General features: G+C 45.5%; 1 protein-coding gene across 1 annotated transcript; it reads right to left on the bottom strand.

The window, feature by feature from the left end:
- Positions 1–26957, bottom strand: cds2 (CDP-diacylglycerol synthase (phosphatidate cytidylyltransferase) 2). Its single transcript, XM_078565438.1, has 13 exons — positions 26764–26957; positions 17599–17720; positions 14317–14413; positions 12156–12253; positions 10384–10523; positions 8370–8428; positions 7756–7838; positions 6632–6719; positions 5428–5496; positions 4186–4338; positions 3822–3941; positions 1495–1598; positions 1–272 (listed from the first exon to the last, which is right to left on the bottom strand). The coding sequence occupies exons 1-13, from the start codon at positions 26812–26814 to the stop codon at positions 149–151; spliced, it is 1308 nt and encodes a 435-aa protein (XP_078421564.1). The 5' UTR covers positions 26815–26957; the 3' UTR covers positions 1–148.
- Between the last annotated feature and the right edge of the window lie 96 nt (positions 26958–27053).

The raw sequence follows: 27053 nt of genomic DNA, 5'->3' as shown, positions 1-27053 counted from the left end.
TTTGAAGGGATTTGGACCTGTCGGTTACATAAGGAAATCGCTGGTAGGATACTAGCTTGGATGCACACTGTGTTTGAAGGCAAGGTCACAGGCTGGATTCATCCCCCCAGGCTGTTTCACTGCAACCACTTGACTGAAGTCGCCATTCCTATGCTCCAGCTGACAGTACCCCCTTCTGGATCAGATTCGCCTTCAGGCTCTTGAAAATCTGCAGCTGTTGGTCAAGGCGGAGGGCCAGTAGCTGCTGCAACAGTTTACTGGGATTCGGGCCCCTAGGAAGAAGCAGAGACAAAGAGACAATTCAATACAGATCCATTCTAAACTCCACTTCCAAAGGAATTCTTTGCAGCTGCCCTCTCCAAGTGACAGCTCACTGAGTGAGGCAAAAGGCTTGAATTTATATAGCTACCTTTCACAACGTCAGGACTTTGCTAAGTGCCTATGAGGTAGTTGTTGAGTTTTCGTCACTGTTGTAGCGTAGCACATGCAGCAGCCAATTTACTCACGGCAATGTGATAATGATCAGATAATCTGGTTTTATAGTGATGTTGTTTGAGGGATAAATGTTGAACAGAACTCTTCTGTTTCTCTTCAAAATAGTGCCATGAGATTTTTTATGTTCATCTCAGTGAGCAGACAGAGCCTCAGTTTCATGTCTCACTCGAAAGACAGCATCAGTGCTCCTTCAGTTCTGTGCTGCGAGTTTTGGCCTCGATATTGCTCGAGTCTCTGGAGCGGGGTGTGAATCCCCAACCATCTGACTCAGACAAGAGTGCGAGGCTGATACCACCGAAGCTCGCAAAGGTAAAAGTGCCCAACTTTGCATCCTATGGTGTACTGGCTACAGGCGCACAATTTCAATAGTTGTTTCTGGTGGGTAAGGTTCAGCGCAAGGAGTGGATAAATGGAAAATTTACTTTCTAATCGACACAGCGCTGTGCAGAAACAACAGTTGTATTTAGATAGCACCTCTAGGGAAGGAAAATGCCCCAAGGAGTGTAAACATCAAAAACTGACACCGTGAAGGTGCCCGGATCATAAAGGAGGAGGGGCAGATCCTGAGTGAAGGGAATTCCAGAGGCTGGAACCTCGGCAGCTGAAGTCACAGTCTCAATCAGAGAGGCATTGCGTTGGAGAGAGAGAGAGAGAGAGATCTCCAAGTGCTGTAACGCTGCAGGAGGTTACAGAAAAAGGTTGGGGCAAGAAATGAAAGACGTGTCCCATTCATTTAATACACCCACAACCATTCAATTTATAGCACTGACAGACCAGAGTCCCTTCTCCCAGCACTTAGTTGTAGAAGCGTTTTTGTTCTACACAGCAATCATGTCAGTTTGAGGTTGTTTTGCTGTGCTCAAGGTGTTATATAAATGCAAGTTACATAGATTTACATCACACCTCATCTCAAAAGGTCCCACAGTCAATGAATTCCTTTTGGAAGGTTAAGCCTTCACTACGGGGAGGTGGAGCTCAGGGTCAGTGAAAGGTTTTTACCTAATAAAGCTGGCAATGTAGACATTCACAAAGGTCGCCATAAGATATTGGCAATCAAAGCGGTCCATAATCCCACCGTGACCAGGTATGGTGTCAGCAAAGTCCTGCAAAGAAAACAGGCCAATTACATCATGGGAATGTCACATTTTTCTTGCTGTTAACAGACAATTTGAAGAGCATGTGTGGAGTGAAACTGGGCAGATGCCTCAATCTCCTTTTGAAATAGTGAACAAGCTATATAAAACAAAAAATCATAGATCAGCTCACTAAAACCATGGGCATCTAACTCGGGAGACCTCTGTGGGATCCCCCTCCTGTTTAAACTGAAACAGACTAGCTCCCTCGAATGGTGAGGGGATTCTTTGAGGTGAAAAGAAAAGTGGTTGCTGGTCTCACAGTGCAACGGAGCCGTTCACGAGGACTCTCTCCTGGTTTCCCAGATGACCACTCCCAGCTCTGATAAAGGGGACAGAATTAGCTGAGCAGTTTTAAGGAAGATGTTTTCAGTGTCTAGGTAAACACCCCCCCAGGCACTTTTCAGAACATAAGAAATAGGAGGAGGTCATACATCCCTTCCGAGCCTCCACCATTTGACATCATGCCTGATCTTCAACCTCAATTCCACTTTCCTGTCCCATCCCCGTATCCCTAGATCCCCTTAGTGTCCAAAAATCTAATTGAGCTCAGCACTGCATATGCTCAATAGCTTAGCATCTACGGTCCTCTGGGGTCAAGAATTTCAAAGATTCACAATCCCCTGGATGAAGAAATTTCTCATCTCAGACACTAACACTGGGCCCTTATCCAGAAACCAGAAGCCCTCATTCTACATGTTCCTGCCAGGGTGGGGAGCCACCCTCTAAACATCTATCTTTTCAGGCCTCGAAAATGTTGTACGTTTCAACAAGATCAACTCTCATTCTTCAAAACTCCAGAGAGTTTAGAAAATGTTTCAGGAAGAGTTGCAATGGAACAGCATCTAACTGAGAATACATGTCACAGGCACATCGATGACAAGAGTCTTCTAGGTGGTAGTGGTCACGGGTTTGGAAGGTGCTGTCTGTTGCAGTGTATCTCGTAGATGGTACACACTGCTGCCATCATTACAGAATGGGACATCCTGTTTGTACTTGGACCAACTTTTGCACTTGGACCAACTTTTGCACTGCGTTTCACGATCGGAGGGATCTCATCTCTCAAGTACTTTCTCATTTGACCTCTCATAGTGACTTCTCTCCTCCAAATCACTTATAGGCTGATTGACATCTAAAACCAGGACAGCAAGTGGCTAACTTCATCCCAAACCTGGCTCAAGAAGGTTCACAATGGCAGCCCTGGAACAACCCTACTGTTTTCTCTCTTGGACCTGGAGTACTTCAAAAAGGAAAAATCTGCAGGGCTACAGGGATAGAGCAGAGATGTGTAGAACTGACTGGGTAGTGCTTTTCAGAAGAGATAGCACAGACATGTTGGGCTGAAAGGATGGGCCAGTTCAGTTCTGGGGAGAGGTCAGAGAGGCAAGGATTGTCCTCCTTGGAGCAGAGACAGTTAACTGAAGACCAAAGAGAGGTATTCAAAATATTGACAAGCTGTGGGGGAAGCAGGAGGAGACTGTTTCCTCAGGCAAGGGCTGGTGACCAAAAGTCACAGAGTTAAAATAGTTGGGTTATGATCCGGAATGTATTCTCTGAAAGTGCAGCAGAATCACATTCCATAGTAACTTTCAAGAGGGAATTGAAGGCAACTAATTTGGAGAGCTATTGGGAAAACTGCTGTGATGTGGGACCAAACTGCAGAGTCCTTTCATAGAGCAGGACAGATGCTTAGTGGGGAGACCGAGGCGAAATACTAATGTCACTGGACGAGTAATCCAGAGGCCAGACTAATGCTCTGGGGACCTAGGCTCAGATCCCACCATGGTATTTAAATTCAATTAATAAACGTGGAATATAAAGCTAGTCTCAGTAATGATGAGCATGAAGCTATCATCAATTATTGTAAAAACTCATGTGGTTCACTTGTGTCCTGAAAGGAAATCTGCTGTTCTTACCCAGCCTGGTCTCCATGTAGTTGCCCTCTGAAATGGCCTTGCATTTCTCAAGGGCAGTTCGGGATGATAAATGCTGGTCTCGACAGTGACGCCCACAGCCCATGAAAAGAATAAAGAAAAGCAAACAGACAGAATGTGCTCCCAGCTATTTTGCAAGATTGCAATGGCCTGCTTGTGTGCTGGGTGATTTGCTGGTTTTAATCTCTTGCTGTGTCGGGCTGCTCTCAGGTGCTGCATTATCTCTTCCCTTTGTCAGGAAACAAAGGATTAAAAATACCTTGATCTTGAATGCTCTCTTGAAACCGCTGGCAAAGAATCCTCCAAAGGGGCTGATCAGTGAGGCAAAGGTGGAAAGGGCGATGCTGTGAATCTGGAACGGGTACATCCGGATAGTTTGCTACAGGAATGAGACAAGAAAAAGCACAAATAATTCATGAATAGTAACTTCTGCCCTTTTCAGGTTGGAATATTTCACTTCAAGGGGCTGAGTTTCTGACCTTGTTCTGCACACACACTGAAGAATTGGCAGGCATGTTACTTACTGTCCTTTTATTTTAACGAATAAAAAAAAACATGATTTCCCAGCAGTGCAAAGTCAAAAGATCAGCCCCTAAAAACTTGGTGAACTCACGCCATCATACCCAGCCTATAATGGAGTGCAGACCACAGGGGATGGTGTAGTCCTGTAGCTGGAAGAGCTCTGATGGCTCACAGTCCACGCTGAAAGTGTTGGCATCATTGTTGAACTCAAATGGGCAGACAAAGTATTTGTATCCAGACATGGCGTAGGAAAGCTGCAAAAACAAGAAGGCACAGCAATGAAGGCGAACAGCAGGCCGGCACTGAGCTAGAAGAGAAGACACAGATGTGTTTCAATACCACCGGCTCAGCTCACTTCCCCCACGTGCTTTCCTGCCTGGTGATATTATCCAGTTACTTCCAAGCCTCTTTGTCCGTCCTGCATTTAACACTGGTCCACTTGTCTTGGAGCAGAAATGTTAACAGTCAATTAAATGACTGTGAAAGCGTGGCTGGTTCACTGAACGGTAAGCGAACATGGCCTGCTGCGTAATTCATTGTAGACCCAATGTAGACAAAGCTCCTCAGAATCAGAGGGCACGGGAGGCCATTTGGCCTATTGTGTCTGTGCTAGCTCTTTCCGAGAGCTATCCAACTGTCTAACTTGGCTAGATTTTTCCTTTTCAAGTATTTATCTCATTACCTTTTGAAAGTTATAGCTGGATGAGCTTGCACCACCCCTTTCACAGAGTGCATTCCAGGTCACAAGAACTCAATGCACACAAAAAATTCTCATCTCTTCTTCTGCCGATTAGCTTAGACCTGTGTCCTCTGCCTACTGACCCTTCTGCTACTTGGAAACAGCTTCTCCTTATTTGCTCAATCAAAATCTTCCTGATTTTGAACACCTCGATTAAATCTCTCATTAACCTTCTCTGTTCCCAGGATTACAACCCCTGCTTCTCCAATCTCTGCCATGTAGCTGAATTCCCCCAGTCCTGGGACTGTTCTAGTAAATCTCCTCTTTCTCAGTCCTTTCTTTCATAACATTAGGCAGGCTTCAGTAATTCCGTTCACATGCAACGGTTAGCTCTGTGAGTAAGTAACTTATGCCTGCGCCTCTCAAACTGAAAGGATGAAATTCAGAAATGGAAACCTTTCCTTCACATCTCCCAAAGCCCATTTTACTGGCTCTGGCAAGGAGTGTGTGATTGCCGTTGTTTTTCTCAACCACTTGGTTGAACGGAGAGACATCCTGATTAAAAAGGGACAGTTGAGAGACAAGATTAAAATAACAAATGATAGTGGCTCCTGGCTTTTTAAATTCTAATCCCATCCACAGAGACTATCTTACTGATTCTCACCAGAACGCCAAATAGAACTGTTGAGAAGAATCCTCCGATAAATCCTTCCCAGGTCTTCTTGGGCGACAACTGTAAAGACACGGACACAACTGACAATCAGATCATTTTTTTACAACATGTGAAAATGGAAAGGCTTGTTATATAACCTTTTTTTTGTAACTTGGTCTGTGAAGTGTCCATACCACCCCAGAAACTGATATACAACTAGAAGTGGCGAGAAGTAACTTTCACAAAGGCCAAAGTGATCCTGTGTCACACAGTTACGTGTAAACAAGCTGCGTCAGGTGGGAAGGCTGTTCTCTCTGTCTACCTCCACACCCCCATCCCTCATTCTATTAAGTTCTGATAGGGGAAGTCTGAATCTGAATTCAGTTGTAGGTGGAGCACAAAAGAGGCAGCCCTTCACCCACTCACATCACCCCTTGCACAGGAATCTCTGATTCCCTTTGCAGCAGCATCCAATGCTTCTTGCATGACTCTCGAGCATTTGTCTTGCCCAGCCTACCTGAGAAACCATTCGAGGAACTCATTGCTGGGTTGGTGTTGACATGCTTCCTGACATCCAGGCCTGCACTTGGCTTAACTTCTCTCAGTGGATTTACTTGTATTTCAGTTAATAGAATTGAACAAGGGGCAACCTAGCCACAACTGAAGAGAGTCCGAACTAGCAATACACACTCTCCTCCAGCTAGTTCAACACCATGCCCTGCCTTTTTCCCTGCAATCTCTAAAGCCTCGCACTGACCTATTTCCTCTGTCTGTTTGGAACTATTAAGAGCTTCTGTTAAGCTTTCATTGCTTCATTAGGCTCTAGCAGTTTAACATCTTCATTTGATCAAGTGACAATGCATCAGCGGGTGATGAAAGATCACATTAGGATGTGACTTCCACACTGGGATCTAGGGTGATTGCTGCATATAAACTTTCGTTGGAAAGGACAAGTTCAGAGTGCCATGTACTTGAGTCCCAGCATCAAGCATGATCAGGTGAAATGGACAACGTGCAGCATGAAGCTCCCTCCACAATGTGCTTCAGCCTCCACCAGAAGCACTCCTGCCATTTCCCATGCTAATCATCTCACGGCCTTTTCTGAGTGAGCTCACCACGCGTACCGAATTGGCTACTTCTATCAGTGGTAGAGTTTAAAATATAACTGGACGTTTCTCTGCGCCATGCAGTCATGTCTCTTCGACTCCCCACTGACCTTGATGAGTGGAGTTCTGCCAAAGAAGAATCCAAACATGTAGGCCATGATGTCATTGCAGATCACACAGGAAATGGGCACAATGAACCTGAGGAGCAAGAAAGAAGAACAAAAAATAAACCAACATCTGGGAGACAGAAAGACACTGACCTATCAGGGCTCTGGATCTTTAATCCACCCAAGCTTGCTCATATTTACCACTGAAAGCAGCAGCTGACAATTCTATTCTGAATGACACACACACACACTCTGTGAAGCTGTGTCCCTTGCTGTTCAGTGCAGCATTCTGTTCATGTTACTCGTGATTGGCCTTGAGGTATCAGGACTGCATTGCTCAAGTGGAGACTCTCAACCTAGGCTCTAACAGTTTATCCTGCAATGGGATGGTTCCAATGTAGGCTTGCTCGGAGACTGACAGGGACAATGATGCACACTGTCTTCTATAACAGTTCTTGGGGCCCATAGTAATTCAAGCTCAGGATCTATGACAAGACAGGATCAGGGTTCCGTTGGATGCATGGAGTTCATGTGGCTTAGACTGATGAGTGGGACAGTTACGCCAACATTATGTTTCTAAGGCTTAAGGCAGTTGAGCATGGAGTCCCTGGTGTTGGGAAGGTTTCAAGTGTTGGTTTGGTGTTGCCACATAGCAGGACAGTTCAACAATGAAGTGTGCCATTGGGACCCAGTTCAACAATGAAGTGTGCCATTGGGACCCAGTGGTAACATCATTACATGCTTTAAATAGGAATTTCAGCGACAGAAAATCCTCCTAACATCTGAGTCCAAATCACCGGAACACGAGATGGTTGATCGTTCATCTCACTGAGCTGCACTCAAGTATCTGCCCAACTTGCCATGTACCAGTCACTGATTTTAGAAGGAATGCATTGTGCAAAGTGCTCAGGGGCAGTTCAACAATGCCACAAAGCTCGTCGTCAATGTTTCTCTTCACACTAACTGGGTCATCCAAGAGCTGATAAAAAGCCCTCACAAGGAAATCTTGTGTTGGTGAAAGGTTGAACTGGACAGAAATGGGAGCAAATGAAAATGATCCAACTGTTAAAATGACTCGAGTTTACACAATCATGGACAAAGGAAGAAAGTACTGGCTTGTCACATACCAAATCATTCCATCAAAGAGGTTGTGGATGATCAGATGAGACTGAGTAACTACAATCAGCAATGTCACATGCGTCCATCCAAACTGTGAAGGAACAAAGGACATTAGATAAACCTCTGGCCAGGGTTGTTAAATCCAAATACCAGGTTAGCAACATTTTTAACCAAGAGAAATGTAAACAACTGAGAACCAAATGGTGCATAAAATGGGATTCCAAGGGTATGGCACAAGACACCAAGCTGTTACAAGCACTGGGATTAAACCCTGGTGGGTTGGTGATCCTTCTGGAGTGAATAGAATGAGGATCACATCTTAGGATGTAGGAAGCAGCATGGAGACGGGAACCAGCTCTGCATCCAGTGAGCATCCAAGGTGTAACACAGATTGGCCTTCATGGGTGATTAGTCCCACTCCTTCTGCCCCATTCAGTTGTGTCAAACAAACTGCAACTCCCTACAAACTCCCCAGCTTACGGCCCATCCAAGATGCTGAGCAAACCAATCCCAGTTGGCAGATTGGGATGGCGGACAACACCAAGGGTGGCTCTAGGTGGCAGTGCCAGCTGAAAAACCAATGTACTTTGTGTTTCATTCCGATAGTCAGCAGTTAACGTACCATGTAGAACTGGAGTCTGTAGTGCTTCTTCACCAGGCTCAGGACAAACATGCAAAATCCTAGGAACAAAACAAAAGTCATTGTCCCATGTCTTGAGTGGACTTGCTGAAACTCATTCAGTCCCATTCAAATAAGTGGAGACAGCTGGTTCTTAGGCTGCTTGTACCTCTGATATGCAATTAGACCGGCCCTTGAGGAGCTGCTCTTAGATTCCCAGGATGATCCAACTTTTGATCCTCAGTCTGTACTGGGTTAGCTGGTCTTTGCTGAGGCAGCACGTGGGGTGTATAAGTGATGTTCAGCAATGCTGCACAGGAAAGGGGAATGAAACATGGAACCTACAGCACACAAACAGGTCATTCAGTCCAACTGTCTCTGATGGCGATTATACTCCACACGAGCCTCCTCCCACCCTTCTTCATCTGTATCAACATATCCTTCTATTGCTTTCTCCCCAATGTGTTTATCTAGCTTCCCCTGAAGTACATCAATACTATTCAGCTCAGCCACTCCCTGTGGTAGCGAGTTTCCCAATCGCAGGGGAGGGGAAAAGAAATTTTCTTAACTATCTAACACACTCACTCCCGACTCTAACCCATAATTCACATTGAAAGTGAAGGCAGAATGAGGTTTGGATGCAAATCCGCCTCCCACCCCACCACCCTCAAATATCTTGCATTACCTAGCTCACTTCGCAAAACTGGCCACTTGAGTGGGGTAGCAGAATGCATTTAATATCTGTGATATATCATCCCAACAAGGGGCAACAGTTTCAGAGGAGGGGAGCAGAAAAGGTGAACTTCGAAGAGAAGCGCTCTTCACATCTGGGGCTGGCTAGATTGACAGCAATGGTATTCTCCAGCTCTGCACTATCCTCTGCCCCTAACTCAATCACCTCACTTTAAATCCAAATTCATTTTGCCACTTTGCTGGAAAGGTTCAGGGGAAAAAAGCCTGTGCTGTGGTCCTCTGTCCCCTTCGCTGTTCACCTGTTCCATTGCAGCCATCTGATTCAAGGGTTCAAACAACCTCAAAACACATCCTGCAACCCCAACGTGTTACTGATCATTATCTCTAACCCAAGAGAAGATTAGCATTGGATTATCAAGCAGTATTTTCTGTAATGGCAAGCTCGTCTCTCGATGAATCGAAAAACAGGTTTAATATATTCCTGCCGGGAGCTCACTGCAGTAAAAAGTACACATCACAGGTTTCTCGGCATGAACCATCTGGGGCTGAGTGAATAATCGAAGGATTTGAGTGCAGAGACAAAGCCAAGTTAGAAATCTTGAAGGCAGTCAGTCATCATCTGAAGCACATTTTAATGCACCAAATGGACACCCTGCATCAAAACATGCATACTCAGGTTGGAGAAGTCTCTTTGAAAGACAATATAGGGGCTATTCTGTCTGTCTGCGTCTCCCAATTCTGACAGCGGACCTCCAATGGAAATGTTATCCTCTCTGTTCCCTTTCAGACACAAATGGAACTCGTGCGACACTGATGACAGCCCAGGATCTGCAGTGCAATTATGCTGGGCGCCAATCTGACCTGTTCCTTTCCAACCATTGCTCAAGTACTTGCTGTGAAAAGGATATCTAAAATTGAAACTAGAGGCTATCTGCAGACCACAACCTGTAGGTATGCTTGTGAAGTTCAAGTTCCAGATCAATGCTGAGATTTCTCTGTCTGTGTTCTTTTCAAGAAAAAAAGCTTGTTCTGAAGCTGATAAAATGTAAGGTCTGGTGTGTGACCAGTGCCACAGAGCCTTTTCTATTTACAGTACGTACTTCCTTCCTGTCATACTCAATTGTTGCTGACTCAATGCATGTAAATATGTATTTGATGTTCAATTATGAAGTTTAAAAAAATTGTTTTGCACCAATTCCTGTGTGCTCAGTAAGAAAGAATGACAATGTCGCTGTTGCTTGGCAAACTGTTCTCTGCTCACTGAAAGAATATGTGGTCCGTCAAAAGTTATTTTCACAGATTGAGACAAGCAAAGCATCAGTACCTGCCAGGTAAAGAGCAAACGAAATGAAACGATGGTATTTGCTCAAGATCCGGAGCGGCTCCTCCCTCTGAACCAGTGCGAAAAATGTGTCTGTTACTGTCTCGCCATAGAAGAAGTAGTTAGCACACAGCAAGAAATACCTTAAAGAGAAGAACAGGGAAAAAGATTCATCTTCAAACTTCTCAAGCAGGGAAACTGAAACTCCTATGTGAACCCAGGGAGTCCTATTTATCAACTCCTGCACTTGTTCACTAACGTTGATTCCCGGTCTGTGAAAGCTACAATTTTAACCTTCTGAAACTTGTTTCCAAATCCCTCCATGGCCTCACCACCCACCAGCGCCAACAACTCATCTCTCTGGACCCTCCTCTAGTCTTTCACTCCGCCAGGAGCTCCGCGTTCCTTCAACTCTGGCCTCTCACACATCTGTGATTGCCATCGCTCCACCACTGGTAGCTGTGCCTTCAGCTGCCTTGGCGCCAAGATCTGGAATTCCCTCCCTAAACCTCTCTGGCCTCTCTACCTCCCTCTCCTGCTTTGAGACATACCTGGCTCAGAGATGACCGCTTTGGTCAGATTTTTTTTTGTCACCTGAACCCAGTATCTCCTTATGTAGCTCAATGTCAAATTTTGCATGATAACGTTTCTGAGGAGCACTTTGGGATTTGTTACTATGTTAAACGTGCTATGGAAAAACAAGTTGCTGTTGTTGTTTGCTCAAAAATGGTATTCCGAGCAAATGACATGCATAGCGTGGAACAACAGCGGAGCTCATGAAATAAGACGACCAGGGCAGCAAGTCTCGGAAAACTACTCAACATAAATTATTCCATGTGGGTACTTCTATGTACCTGTCAACACACTGTCAGTTATTAACAAGTTCACAATGGAAATAGAAGTGCTTCAGCAGATTCAACGGTGACACTGTTGGCACAATGACAACTCTGACTGGGCGGACTCATCTTAAACACCATCCCAGGTCTGTCCAGGTGACCAGATCAAGACTCTCGACTCAAGTTTAAACGCTGATGTGATTTCCACTCCCACTACTCTATACCCATTGGAGTTTTGGAGAAATGAGAGGTGATCTCATTGAAACATACAAAATTCTGAAGGGGCTTGAGAGGATGGATGCTGAAAGGATGTTTCCTCTCGTGAGGGAATCGAGAACGATGGGGGGGGGTACAGTTTAAAAATAAGGGTGTCCATTTAAGATGGAGATGAGGAGGAATTTCTTCTCAGTGCTTATCAGTTGTCAGTGCTTGGAATTGTCCCCCAGAGGGCAGTGGCGACTGGGGCATTGAGTGCATTAGGGGCGGAGTTTGATAGAATTTTGATTGACAAGGTAGCCAAGGGTTGTGGGGGACAGACAGGAAAGTGGAGCTAAGGCCACAATCAGATCAGCCATGATCTTCTTGAAATGTGGAACAGTCTTAAGGGGCCAAATGGCCGGCTCCTATTTCTCACGTTCCTACGTACCCCAACCTTCCTGGTTAACTTGCTATTGCTTATTCTGCAGTTCCTCACCTGGCTGGGTAGGAGGCTGCATTTTGAGCATCGTCTACCTAACGTGAGTGAAATCATACCTCAGCTGGAGGAAGCAAGAGTGGCACTCCCGTTAAAAACCAAGTAAAGCTTGTGGCTGTTTCCATGAGGAATGTGTGGATTTCTGTTTGAACTTTGTGTGATGGTAAGGGTTTTATTTTACAGCCAGGCTTCTCATTTGTGCCTTTGTTACTGCATTTGCACCCCAATGTCTGTCATGTGCTCACCAGCTAAGAGTCCGGAACCACGGCAGATGGTAGGAATGATAAACGTTGTATCCAATGAGAATAATCTCATGAAAGCATTTAATCTGCACACAGAGAACCTAAGGAAATAAAAGAACAAATTGATGATCTGTGCTTTTCATCCCGAGTTATGTTCAAGCCTAAATGTAGCAGGTATGTCACATTCGACCACTTGTTGCACACGTTTAGTTGTATAGTGCACACAAATTCAGCATGGGACAAATATCTGGAGATCTGTTAAGTAAGGAGAAATACTTTGGTTCCAAATACATTATGATGGCTTCATATCACACTCCAGACCATGAATTTCCAGCATCCTTGAATCCCATTGTATTAATGTTTTAATTCACACACGTGGAGTTGTGGGATCATTTTTAATTCCAATTCATGGAGCGCAAGGGATCACTGGCTGAACTCTGGCTTAGAAACCAAGTGTATCACAGGGCATTAGTTTGGCAATGACATTCTCTGACATAATCATGCTAAAGCTTCCTTCAGGTCAAATCCTGTCCACAACTTTCAATGGAGACATTAACCCATTTAAAATATGTGAGTTAACAACTGCCTTAAGACTGTGCACAAACTAAGATATTTGCAAAGATAAAAGCAAAATGCTGCAGATGCTGGAAATCTGAAACAAAAACAGCTGGAAAAACTCAGCAGGTCTGACAGCGTCTGCGGAGAGGAATACAGTTAACGTTTCAAGTCCATATGACTCTTCATCAGAACAGAACAGATATTTGCAACACTATTAACTCTGTACGTTCACATTGGCACAATGCCATTTTCAGTTGCATTTTATTTGAAGCTCTAAGCACTTTGTACACAAGTACAATGCTCAACTAGTTTTTCAGGATCACTTTGCCACACAGTGTAGCTTGGTCTCTATCGCTATTATACAAGTATATGTGTTAGTTTGCGAGTACTGCTCTTGTGTATTGCAAACCAAATGATTTTACTATGATTTCGATGTTTACTATCTCTCCTTGTGCCAACATTTTTTTTCACCAAAAATAATCAGAAAGCTTGCACCAGAACACCAAGGGATTTGTTTTACTGATGAAAATACATATTTGCAGAATTCCAGTAATTTAGAACAGTAGTTTATTATTTAACTGGGGAATAGATTTTGTGAAAGTATTTTGCAATAACAGATGTTTACAGGATTACATTATTTGCCTGTGTATTTTCACTCGCTCCTTAATTCACTGTCTCCATCTCAACCCTAAATATCACGTTCAGCTTCAGTAATGAAGTGAAAAATTTGTTAGCTCCCTTCTAACACTGCAGGAAAGGCCTTAGCACCTGTGCAGATCAAAACAAGACAACCACTGGCCCTGAGTTTAAACACTGTGCTTGTGCTGACTTCAGTTGAGGTATCAACTGATGTGCTGCAATCACACATGGTGCATCTGGGCTGATGAGGGACAGAATCAGTCAGGATTTCTGCTCCTAGACACTATTCACTGAGTCATGATTCCGTCTATGTGTACGTGGAAACGTGCATCAGGTCAGAGGAGCACTGGGCTCAAATGCCATTCATTCCACAGGCAAAGCCTTTCCGAGGAATGGCTCCAAGTCTTGATTCAGTGGACATAACTCCTGCCTGTCAGTAACTATGTTGTGGGTCCAAGACCCATGGCAGAGACTTAAGCACATAGTCCGAGTTGAGAAGTCGTTGGAGTGTTGCATGATCGGAAGTGAGTCCTCGAACTGAGAGTCTTCTCTCTCACTTGGACAGAGAAGATTCCAGGGCACTACTTGAAGAGCGAGCATGGGGGTTCTCCCTGGTATCCTGGTCAGCAATTATCCACTAAAAACAGATTATGTGGTCACATACATTACTACAGTGACTACACTTTAAAAGCAGCAGAGGTCCTGAGGTCTGAAAAATCATTACAGAAATGCAAGATTTTTTTTGGTGAGTGGAGAGAGGTAGTGAATAGCAAACAACAAGTAAGGCACCAAACCAGGTAGAAATCACTAATTTAGGGGGAGGGAGGGAGATGAGTGGAGTAAACAGCACTTCCTGCACGTGTGGGTGCACGACTGTGGCTAAACCTAACTTCTAGGAATCGGTTTTCACTGAGACAGAGCAAATACAGACAGGGCAGAGAGAGTGAAGTACAGAACTGTAACCTACTATCATCATGAGAACCATGGGTCCTAGGTAGATGATGAGGAAGAAGAAGCTGATCATGGCCAACGTGAGGATTCCTCGAATCCACCAGTTCTTCCATCTGTCAAAAGTGATAAAAAGAGCTTTACAATCCCAAATCACTGTCGGTCAATCCATTTCTCTTACCTTGACCTGCATGGTTCCCCAATAAATCTCTGCTTGGCTCAGGTGTAGCACTCTCCCCTTGACTCTCAAGCCCGTGGGTTTCACAGCCAGGTGCCATAACACCACCACTTCCCCCTTTGCCTGCACCCAGCCCCTTCCAGGCACTTGAGTGCTGCAATGACTGCAATGTTGGCTCGAACACTTTCTGAATGAGACCTTAATCCAATTCCATTTCAGCATACAATTCAAAGAAGTGACAAGGGCCATATTAAAAGCAAGCAAAGCACTAGGGTTCATTTTTAGAGGAACAGAATTGCAAAACAGAGAAGTTAAACTTGTACTGAACCTTGATTAGATCACACCTGGCACACTGTGATGTTGTGGTCACCATGTTATAAAAAAGGAGGTGCAGGATAAGATACAAAATGTTTTTACAAGAATTATATTAAAATGGTCAGTAAAGATTGAATAGGGTGGGGATTTTGTCTCTGGAAGGTTGGTGGAGCTCTCGAAGACAATGAAAGGAATTGATACAAGTCAAAAACCAGGATCCATTAGTACACGAAAGTCCAATTGGGAATTCAGGAGAAACTTCATTAACCCAGACAGTGGTTAGAATGTGGAGCTCATTCCCCATGCAGTAGTTGAAGTGAACAGCATAGTAGCATTTAACAGGAAGCTAGATAAACATATGAGGCAGAAGGGAATAGCAGTTATGTTGACACAGTCAGATAAAGTCAGATGGGAGAAGGACTGTGTGCGCACCATAAACACAACAATGCATCAGCTGGGTTGAATTGGCTGTATGTTCTAAGTCATTCCATCTAAGTTAACTCTCCCTGGTCAGCCTAAAAGATCCCACAGCATGATTCAAAGAGGAGCAGGGGAGTTTTCCCAGTGTTTTGAGCTCTAAGCCAGACACCTGGTTAGGGACGGGACTGAAATTCCACTTGCGGGGGTCCTATCTGTCTCTTTGAATGAAATCATTATCGCTGGTTCGTTTTTGTTAAAATAACGCAGACAAGAATCTGCTCGGAGTTTACGATTACCCAGTGCTTGGCCCCCAATCGAATGTTCTTTTCAAACAAAAACTGTCTTCCTCACAGCTCGCATGCAATGGAGTCATACCCTCCCTGCCCTATTGGCCTGTGTAGTGCCACGTGACCAGACCAAAGTGTGCAGATAGCCAGTAGTTGAGGCCGAGAGTAATCCCACTGGTTCCTCAAGTGTTGTTGGAATGAGGACTGTGAGATTGTACATTAACAAGGGGAAATGAGCAAGGAAGTGGTGGGGGTGGGGTGCGGGGCATGTGTGTGTGGGGGTGGTGAAATGGATTGCGTCTAACTGGTAGCTCTGTCAAAGGGTTGGCATTGGCCACATCGCTTCCTCTGTGCTCCATTTGATGTGTGAGAAGTATTGCATTTCTTTTTTTTTTTTTAAAAAGGTTATTTGTTCCCTCCTCATACTTTGACTTGAGACAATGGTGAAAACTGCTGGTTAATTCCAAATTCACTGGGCAGGAAAGCCACAGAATCCATTTTAGAGTCCATTATTAAGGATGAGATTTCAGAATACTTGGAAGTGCATGGTAAAATCGGGCAAAGTCAGCATGGTTTCCTCAAGGGAGGTCATGCCTGACAAATCTGTTAGAATTCTTTGAGGAGGTAACGAGTAGGTTAGACAAGGAGAGCCAATGGATGTTATCTACTTGGATTTCCAGAAGGCCTTTGACAAAGTGCCGCACAGGAGGCTGCTCAGTAAGATAAGAGCCCATGGTGTTAGAGGCAAGGTACTAGCATGGATAGAAGATTGGCTGTCTGGCAGGAGCCAGAGAGTGGGGATAAGGGGGTCCTTCTCAGGATGGCAGCCGGTGACTAGTGGAGTTCCGCAGGGGTCAGTGTTGGGACCACAACTTTTCACTTTATACATTAATGATCTAGATGAAGGAACTGAGGGCATCCTGGCTAAGTTTGCAGATGATACAAAGATAGGTGGAGGGACAGGTAGTATTGAGGAGGCGGGGAGGCTGCAGAAGCATTTGGACAGGTTAGGAGAATGGGCAAAGAAGTGGCAGATGGAATACAATGTGGGGAAGTGTGAGGTCATGTACTTTGGTAGGAAGAATAGAGGCATAGACTATTTTCTAAATGGGGAGAGAATTCAGAAATCTGGAGTGCAAAGGGACTTGGGAGTCCTAGTCCAGGATTCTCTTAAGGTTAACTTGCAGGTTGACGCGGTAGTTAGGAAGGAAAATGCAATGATGGCATTTATTTCGAGAGGATTAGAATATAAAAGCAGGGATGTGCTGCTGAGGCTTTATAAGGCTCTGGTCAGACCACATTTAGAATATTGTGAGCAATTTTGGGCCCCATATCTCAGGAAGGATGTGCTGGCCCTGGAGAGGGTCCAGAGGAGGTTCACGAGAATGATCCCAGGAATGAAAGGCTTAACATATGAGGAACGTTTGAGGACTCTGGGTCTATACTCGATGGAGTTTAGAAGGATGAGGGGGGATCTGATTGAAACTTACAGAATACTGAAAGGCCTGGACGTGGGGAAGATGTTTCCATTAGTAGGAGAGACTAGGACCCGAGGGCACAGCCTCAGAGTAAAGGGAAGACCTTTTAGAACAAAGATGAGGAGAAACTTCTTTAGCCAGAGAGTGGTGAATCTATGGAATTCATTGCCACAGAAGGCTGTGGAGGCCAGATCATTGAGTGTATTTAAGACCGAGATAGACAGGTTCTTGATTGGTATGGGGATCAAAGGTTACGGGGAGAAGGCGGGTAATGGGGTTGAGAAACTTATCAGCCATAATATAATGGAGGAACAGACTCGATGGGCCGAATGGCCTAATTTCTGCTCCTATGTCTTATGGTCTTATGGTCTAATCAGGTCCTACTCCAGTTTTACACCTTGTCCAGTATTACTCTCAGTTGGCTGGAATGAAAGTAAAATTTTACACAGGGATAAAGGAAGCTTTGCATCAGATCCAGTCGGGTGAATTAAGTGATCATTATCCCCATACTAACTCCAAGCTGTTCCAAGTACTATGCGGTAGGAAGAGTCAGCAAAATACAGCCACATATTGCACATCCAGAGCCAGAATGTAAACTGTTGTCTTTGCTGGGAATACTGCACCTTGAAGACAGGCCTGACAGAGCCTTGTTCAGCACCTCTGGAGTATTATCCACAGAAGGAGCAGTGTCCAAACTGCCAGAGTCCAGCTTCACCTCATTTCCAGAGGTCGTCGACTCAGATTCCTATACATACATAAAACAAAAGCAAGGCAGATTAATTGAAAACCTGAATGAATAGGGAAAATGCCAGAAGCACACACTAAGTCAGGCAGCATCTGAAAGAGGAAGGTGAATGTTTCTGCTGAAGGGTCCCATAATCAAACCTTCAACTGTCAGGTGCTGATCACACCATCTGCTGAGGGATTTTTTTTATGTCTAAGTCTGCAACCCAAACCTAGTTCACCAGGGTTTGGCCATGTATAAAATCTATTTTTAACTAACACAACTGGATTTAACACGGGACCATGGTCAGCAGAGTGGGGCTAGTCTGATGCACTACAAGTTATCCTTCGACATGGGCTCCTCCATGCGTGCAGTGCAGAGTTTTTACACAGCGTGAATAAAAGAGGGTAAGGTTTTGGTCCTCCAGCTCAGTGTGTGTGTATATTGCATATCTTCTGCACTCTGGCAAATGCTGCTACAGAATCAGCTTCCAGTGGGTGAAGGCAAGTTTCAAAAAAACACCATGCCAGGATGGAATTCAGAGACATCAGAAAATCCCACAAACATCAGATATGAATTGAGTTTGTTGATCTGATCCAAGGTTCATTGCACAGGCATTGGCTGGAAGTACATGGGAAATGAATCCCGGGCACCATGGGGAAAGCAATGTTTTTGTGTTAAACTTGCACGGTCATGTCTAAACTAACAAGAACCTGAGGGGTCTTGACAGGGTGGATGTGGAGAGAATGTTTCCTCTTGTGGAAGAATCTAGAACTAGGGGTCACTGTTTAAAAATAAGGGGTCACCCATTTAAAACAGAGATGAGAGGGAATTTTTTTCTCTGAGGGCAGTGAGTCTTTGGAACTCTCTTCTTCAAAAGGCAGTAGAAGTAGAGTCAATATTTTTAAGGCAGCGGTAAATAGATTCTTGATAAATATAGGGGTGAAAGGTTATTGGGAGGTAGGCAGGTGGGTACAATCAGATCAGCCATGATCTTATTGGATTGTGGAGCAGGCTCGAGGGGCCGAGTGGCCTACTGCTACTCCTAATTCATCTGTTTGTGTCCAAAAGGAACAGACTTACTTCGCACAGCAATCATAGGACTGCCTCAATTCTGGATCTTGAATACTTCTACAACTTTTCCAGTGGTTCGTATTGGCTCAAACAGTTTTAAAGGCACAAGATGGCTGCACTTCAGCAAGTGAAGCTACAGAAAGTCAACATTTGAAATGGATGTGGAATGTCAACTGTGTTCTCATCCATGGGAGAAGACCATATTTCCAATACACACTGACAAGTCACATCAAGCTCGTCAACTCCTTTCTCTGGGACCTGCTGAGACAGAGCGATGCACCGAAGTGTACAGCAACAGCACTGTGGTAAAATAAATGCATTTTCTCTTCAAACATTTGAAGTTGAAATTACCTCAGGTTATGAAGGGAAACAGTCGTTTGTGGTCTAACAGCGTGTGGGAGAATGTGAGTCAGGAGGTGCTTTTGACTGAGACGCAAACTGAAGCAGCAGGTTAGTTCCGGAGTAGCTTCACACTGTTTGCTACCACTGCTGGGCTTATATGTATGTCTCTTCCCATTTCCTGTCAGAAGGTTGATATTCCTCCATTTGCTTTGTTGCTCAATCTGTTATTTTACATCAGCCTGCTGTTCCTTCCTTCTGCACTGATTGGACCCTTGCCAAGATCTAGTACAATTATCTGGCATGCATTAGGTCAGAACCGACAGGCACAATATTAGTTGCTAAATCAGTTGAGAAAGGGATGCAGATTGCCCTTCCCTTAAACTTTACCTTCTCTCCCACATTTAACAACTCCTGCTGGGCACAAAGCGTCACCAATGGTATGAGCTCACCTGAGCGCTATTTATGTGTACACAGTCAATGTCAGTTAACAGGCTGTTTGATCATGATGGGCCATTATCACAGCCAAGGCTCATCCGAAGTTCACAGAACGACACTCACAAGCAAGAGGCACTGAATAGTGATCAGAAACAAGTCCCATGAGCAGACAGCTCAGCATGGAGCATGGAGTGAACCCCTGGTCAATTGGCTCCTCAGGTACAACACCTTGCTAGGTGTGCCTGTCTCTCATCCGCCATTTTACCATCAATAATACAAGCATTTCAGAAGTTTCTGACAAGGCAGAAGAATCTCTGCAGTGACCTCTCAGCGCCTTGCAACTAGGTGCAATGCCGGTTATCAGATATCGTGTCGACCCAAAGCATTTCACTCAACTCCCTATGAAAGAATTTGGGGGGCAGCACGAGACCAGATAACAAGTTCTTATTAAAAATAAATCCACAGAGTGGACAGATGAGTACTTCAGCTGCCAAGCTCCTAAAGTTTGGAACTGTCTAAACCTCACTACCTGTCTCTCCTCCTTAAAACCTAGATCTTTAACGAAGCGTTCAGTGGCTGCAACCAGCACACCCCCCACCCCGGCTAAATACCTCCTTGTGGCTCAGTGTTAAATTTTGCTTGACAAGGCCTTGTGATATTTTACCATGTGAATCGGAGCTATGTAAATGAAAAGCGTTGTTTCTACTCTCCAGTTATGATCTGCCTCCCACCCTGTGTTCCTGCTGCACCAATGCGAGAAAATTGAACTCACGTCTCCTCATCCCAGCTTCAGAACAGCACCTATGGTTTTCTCGTAAATGGAGAGGTGGCAGACGATCAGACCTGGGTGCCACCCTGCCTCACAGTGTATCGCTGATCGCGAGACAGCTGAAGGACCAATCACCAAAGGACACAAGATTTTGAAGGAAAGTTCAGCAATAATCTTAGGGCCAAAATGATCGGGGGAGTATTCTGAATGCTGTTCCTCTGTCATTTTAAGAGAAATGAAAGGTGAGGAAACAAAGTCATGCCTGGAGTTAAAGCATCAGGCAGATGAATGTGACACAAACGCAGCATCAGTTAATTCACGAACAAACTGAACCCATCGTTTCCATTCAATGTCTGTCAGGGTTCGATTACTATCTGATTAATATGCAGACTGGAGACAGAAATTAAAGTCTATTGCTGACACAGATGAGACCAGCTCTCGCCTTTTTTATCTCTCCTGAAGGTTTACATTCTTCCACCCTGCTCAACCAGCTAGTCAAGTTGGAGTCAAGTGAATCATGGCAAGTTCTTAGGCAATGCAGGGTGTAAGAACCAAACTCAGTCTCACCCTTATCCAATAACCAGCAGTGAAATCTGGCAACAGGCCACATGTAGGTGCGACAGACTTGGTTCTGGATGATTTCGGAACACAGTACTCCAGGTGAAACTGCGATGTTCCCCAATCCCACCGAGTCGGAAGATTGTGGGTTCGAGTCCTCCCCACTCCACAGAAAAGAATCTAAGCTGACATTCTGGTGCTGAGGGAGTGCTACACTGTGACAGATGAGATGTTAAACCAAGGCTGTATCTCCTCTGTGGTAGATGTAAAAGATCCAAGGGCACCATTTTGAAGAGAAGGGGAGTGATCCCCAGTGTGCAGCCCAACGAAGATGGCAGAAAAACAGATTATCTGGCCATTGTATCACATATCTGTGTGGAGGAGCTTGCTGTACACAAATTGGTTGCCGTGTTCCCTGCAATGTTGGCCACACTTCAGAAGGTACTTAGAATGTCAAGTGCTCTGGGACATCCTGAGGTCATGAAAGATGCTACCTAAAGCAAGTCTTTCTTACTTTCTTCCTGTGCACAATAAATTGCATTCATTAGCTGGCTTTAGGAGCTATGCAAATCAGAGTGTCTAATTTGTTTACGAGTAAATCACTGTACAATATTATTAGTCACGGCCTTTGAGATGTGAACTCAGATGACAGGGAAACTTGGGTCTGGAAGGATATTTAATTTCTGTTCATGATAACTGCAAAGTGTAATAGTGCAATTTCAGCGACAGTGCATTTTCTGCACTGTATCTTTGAGAGAGAACAGAGCTGGGCAGTAAGATCTCGGTCATCAGAGGAAGTCAGCAGTGATGCTGACCACTTGTGAGCCACACTCTTTTGCTCACGTCAAGACACTGAACGGAAAATTTGCAAGAGCTGCCACACAAAGAAAGGAAACGTGCTGTGGCTACACTCAGACAAGAACTCCAGTGGGTGGGGTAGAATGCTCAAATGGCGACAGCCCCAGCCTGAAAGTGAGTCACTGAGGAGTGTCAGAGGAGCCATTCGCGCAGACATCAGCACTCAAAAGACCAACCTGGGAAATAAGTTCATGCACATCTCCTCTGCAAGCTCTCCAGTTTCCATAAACACACCCACTGGCCCTATTCAATGCATCAAGAAATGAGCAGTTTGAGAGGTTCAACCCATCCTTCTGCTGTTTACGCTTCTTAGCCTGACCTTCATTTCATGAAGAAGCAAATCACTGCTTGTATTGGCTTGTCACATTCAGCCTCTGGGTCTTATATGGACTCAAAGCAGTGAGCACCTCCTGCTCAAAGCCCACTGTCATATGGAGCCCATTATCATGACCATTGATTGCTCTCCAAGATTTCAAATGACAATCAGGCAGCAGCTCCCAGGGTTAAACTCTGCCAAAGAGAGTTTCCCAATATCCTCTTCTAATTGCATGGTTGATATGCAATACAAACACAAAACCCACCTTGCTTCCTCTCTATGTCCTCTGTCTGACCTCGATTCGGGTGAAAAAAAAAAAGCAAGCCTCCTTGCAAAAGGCTGGTCGTACAGGATAGACGTTCAATGGGTAAACCGTTCCCTGTCCAAATCAAAGTGAAGTTTAGTGTGTACCAGATGGAGACTTCATTTCACCCTGCAGAAACGGTCACTAAATGCAGGAATTTGGAATGACTCCACACTCAGTAGTTGCAATGAAAACTGTGTCCCATTAGTCATACTGGACTTGACACTAAACAGAGAATCATAGATTCATAATCATAAATCCATAACCCCCCTGGTCAGCCATGAATCATTGCTATCTCCTGAAGCATTCACGGTACCCGATTGCCCAGAGACAGCAAAAAAGGACAGAAACAGTACCATCAAACATGCCCATCAACACCACCCCCTTCACTCTTTAAAAAAGTGATGAAAATGGAATGGAATAATCTCACAGGAGACAGTCCATTCAGCCCCTTGAGCCTGTTCTGCCATTCCATTCAATCCATTTACCTGCCCTTTGCTCCATACCGCCTCTTACCTGACCAAACAAAAATCTAGCAATCTCAGTCGACAATTTTACAATTGACCTCCAGCCTCAACAACTAATTGGCTGAAGACTTTCAGATATCTACAACCCTTTGTGTGAATAAGTGCTTCCTGACATCACTCCTAAAAGCCTGACTCGAATTGGAAGATTATGTTCCCTTGCTCTGGACTCCAGCCTGAAAAAAAAGTTTCTCTCTATCAAATGGTGTCATCATTTGTAAACCCTCAGTTCGATCAGCCTGTAATCATTAAGAGTTAAGGTTGAACAGACTAGGGCCATATTCCATTATCATTTCATTCAGCTTCTTGCCTCATGCTGTGTGTTATGAAGCAGTTTTTTTGTTTGTCGGCTGCAATGCTATTGGGATGAACATTTGTTTTAAATCTGGCAAATCACCTTCAGTGACTGCAAGCCGGCTAACAGCAGTGCCAAGAGAAGACGCTTTCTGTCAGAGTCAATGTTACTGTGCATCAGCCATTGCACAGCTGATCCCAGCTCTAGAGCAGAGGACAGTGAATTAACATTTTAAGAAACAATCCAAACCCCTTTAGTCTCAGTAGGATTTTTTTTTCCCCATAGGAAAGTTATGGCAGAGGCCATTCAGCCCACCATGTCTGCGCTGGCTGAAAAAATACTAGCCGTCCATCCTAAGCCCAACTTCCAGTGCCTGGTCCGTAGCCTTGGGGGTCACAACACTTTAGGCACAGATCCAGGTACCTTTTAAACGAGTTTGAGAGTTTCCGTCTCAACCACCGATCCAGGCAGCGAATTCCAGACATCCTCTGGGTGAAAAAGTTTTTTCCTAAAATCCCCTCTAAGCCTTTCACCGAAAGGTTTATTTTGAAATATATTTTGAGGGCTGTCAAAGGATTTGATTGAATAATATACAGAACAGTAGCATTTGGCCTGATTTAGAATCAAGGAAAGCAGGCAGTGTAATGAGAATAGGCGATTGTAGATAGTCACAAAAAAAACATCTTTTTTTTTAAACAGCCTAAATATTTTGACTGAAGATAATGTGGGAGTTTTTCCCACAACTGGTCCCCAAAGTGCACACTGTAGCAGATAGACAGCATAAGCACACTTGAAACAATTAAACAAGGTCAGTGTCATTTGTGAATGCCGTGGCACAGTCATGCTACAGACACCAGCTAACCCAGTTGCCACTGTAACTAGGAAAATAAGAGTCTAAATGTCGAAGGAGAGTAAAGAGCATCTAGGACACAGGTACACAAAGAGTAAAGGAAGCCCGTTCATCAGGCACGTGTCGTTCATTTCTAGAGGGACAGAATTGAAAAGCAGCTAAGTGATGTTAAACTTATCTTGAAACTTGGTTGGACCACACAGTGCTGTGCATTGTTCTGGTCTCCAGATTACTGAGACATTAGAGAAGAATCGCCCCGCAGCCGAGGCGCCCCGTACCTGAGGGGTGATACCCATCAGAAAAAATTGAACAGGGTGAGGCTGTTTCTCAGAGAAAGGGCTGAGGGGTGACCTGTTTAAAGTCTTTGAAGTTACAAATTGATTTGATTGGGGAGATGTCAAGAGGATGTTCCCACTTGAGGCAGACCAGATTGAAGGGCCACAAACCTAAACCCAATAAATAAATCCATGAGAGAATAGGCACCACGGCATCGTAACTATGCTCAAGATCCCAGACCACTCACAAGCAAGTTAGATCTTCCAAACTGCTGCCCGGATAGAAGTTAAATACCACAAACTTACATTTCCCCACGCACCATTGTGAGAAATAAAGCCTCCTCACAAATTTCTGGAACACAAAACATGGATAAAAAAATACTTGATCCAGCCAAACATCTATATGCAAGAAAAAAAGAGAGTTCCTCTATCATGCTGGTCAACCTGCAAAACCTCTATCCAAGGTTTTCTTCATTCATGAACCTACCCAGTTGCAAAGGTTAATCTGAAACAGAAACAAAAACAAAAATACCCTGAAAAACTCAGCAGGTCTGACAGAATCTGCGGAGAGGAACACAGTTAACGTTTCGAGTCCGAATGACTCTTCATCAGAACTAAGAAATATAGAAAAGAGGTGGAATATTAGCTGGTTGAAGGGGGCGGGACAGGTGGAGCTGGATAGAGGGCCAGTGATAGATGGAGGCAAAGAAGAGATTGCCAAAGATGTCGTAGACAAAAGGACAAAGGGGTGTTGACGGTGGTGATATTATCTAAGGAATGTGCTAATAGGTGACAATAAGGGTAGAAAGCAGAACGAGCAAGGTACAGATAGCCCTGGTGGGGGTGGGGTGGGGTGGGAAGGGATCGAAACAGGCCAAAAGGTAGAGATAAAACAATGGATGGAAATACATTTAAAAATAATGGAAATAGGTGGGAAAAGAAACATATATATAAAAAAATATATAAAAAATTATAAATTATTGGACAAGGAGGAATTGGAAAGTTCTGAACTTGACATTATGCTGTTTTCGATCTGCACCCTTATGTCTAATACTACCATGGCGTTGTCTGAAGCAGTTTCAATGTCTTCCCAAGATTTTATGCTTCCATCAATTCACCTCTAAGTTGTTACCTGCCCAGGTTGAAAGGACCAAGCTTCTGTACTCTGTCCTTCTGAACTTGATGATCTGGCACTACAGTGTACCCTCACCTATCCAAAACTGCCTCCACAGCATGAGTTCCTCCACCACACTCCACCCCCACCCCCCCTCTCCCTCCCCGGCCGAGACCAAAGCCTCACTCGCCCCAGACACATCCCAAGTCTGCCAGCCACATCTTGCAATCAGCACACACCGATCCAGGTACAACGGGCCCATTCTGCATCACAATTCACATTCCAAATTCCCTCAAAGGCATCCCACATAGTTCATCCAATGTCTGACAATGAAATTCTGGGTTCTGGGGTGAGATCCCAGTGTGGGTCGGATATATTTGTACCAGCTGGGGGTCTTGAGGGAAGGTATGGGGTCGTGGGATGTGTCGGTGTAAAATGGGGGTGTATTTTGGAAGGTTTGCTTGTGTGTGTGTGGGTGTGGGGGGGAGGAACAGGTGATGAGTGGTATTTGACAGGGGGGGTTAGTTTGGGTGGGGGGAAGTATATCGGGTGGATGGACCTGATATTGGGCTGGGGGTGTGGTTGAGTGGGAGTGGGATCTGGCTGGGGTAAGGACGTGGTTGGAGACTGCCACTGTGTTGAGGTCGGGGTGGGGGAAGGATGTGTCCGGGGATGGGGTGGGATTGGGGGTTTCCAGGATCAGTCAGGGAGGGAGGGAAAGTGTTTTAGGGAGGGAGGGAGGGAGGGAGGGGAGATCTCAGGGAGCTGTCTGGATGCAGAAGTGGGATTGGTGGGGGGGGGGGGGGGGGAGATTGTGCCTGGTAATGGGGGGTGTTGAGGATCAGTCAAGGGGGAAACAGTGTTTTGGGGAGGGGGAAATATCAGGGAGCTGTCTGGGGAGGGGGGGGGATGCGTCTGGGGAGGGGGGGGGGATGCGTCTGGGGAGGGGGGGGGATGCGTCTGGGGAGGGGGGGGGATGCGTCTGGGGAGGGGGGGATGCGTCTGGGGAGGGGGGGATGCGTCTGGGGAGGGGGGGGATGCGTCTGGGGAGGGGGGGGGGATGCGTCTGGGGAGGGGGGGGATGCGTCTGGGGAAGGGGGGGGATGCGTCTGGGGAGGGGGGGGATGCGTCTGGGGGGGGGGGATGCGTCTGGGGGGGGGGGGGGGATGCGTCTGGGGTGGGGGGGATGTATTGTTACTAGAATTGGGGGGAAGCCAAACAGCTCATGTCCCCCCCCCCCCCCCCCCCCCCCATCATCCCCCATCATCCCCCATCCCCATGATCTCCCTCATCCCTTTAATTTAAAGGGGCCGGGCTGAAGGAAATTGGCCGACCCCCGCCCCCTCTCACCCGCTCTTCCAGCAAGTCCTCTTCGCGGCCCCTGCGCCTCAGCTCCGTCATGGTGGCGGCTCAGCGGCCTGTCTTCCCCCAGCTACCCAAAAGCCGCCGGGATCGGGATGGGGATGAGCACCGGGAGAGAGAGAAGAGAAGCTCCGATACCGGCCGCTCAGCAACGACCGCCTCACGCCGAATCCAGCCGCCGCCCTCTTATCGCGAGATTTCTCTCCGTCCCTCCTTCCCCCCCCCCGCCGCTAGGGGGCAGGGGAGCGCCCGCTGCAAAGCTCCTCCACACCGCCACC

The sequence above is a fragment of the Cetorhinus maximus genome, chromosome 20, assembly GCF_964194155.1.
Source record: "Cetorhinus maximus chromosome 20, sCetMax3.hap1.1, whole genome shotgun sequence".
NCBI lineage: Eukaryota > Metazoa > Chordata > Chondrichthyes > Lamniformes > Cetorhinidae > Cetorhinus > Cetorhinus maximus.
This window is presented reverse-complemented; position numbering and strand designations above follow the sequence as displayed.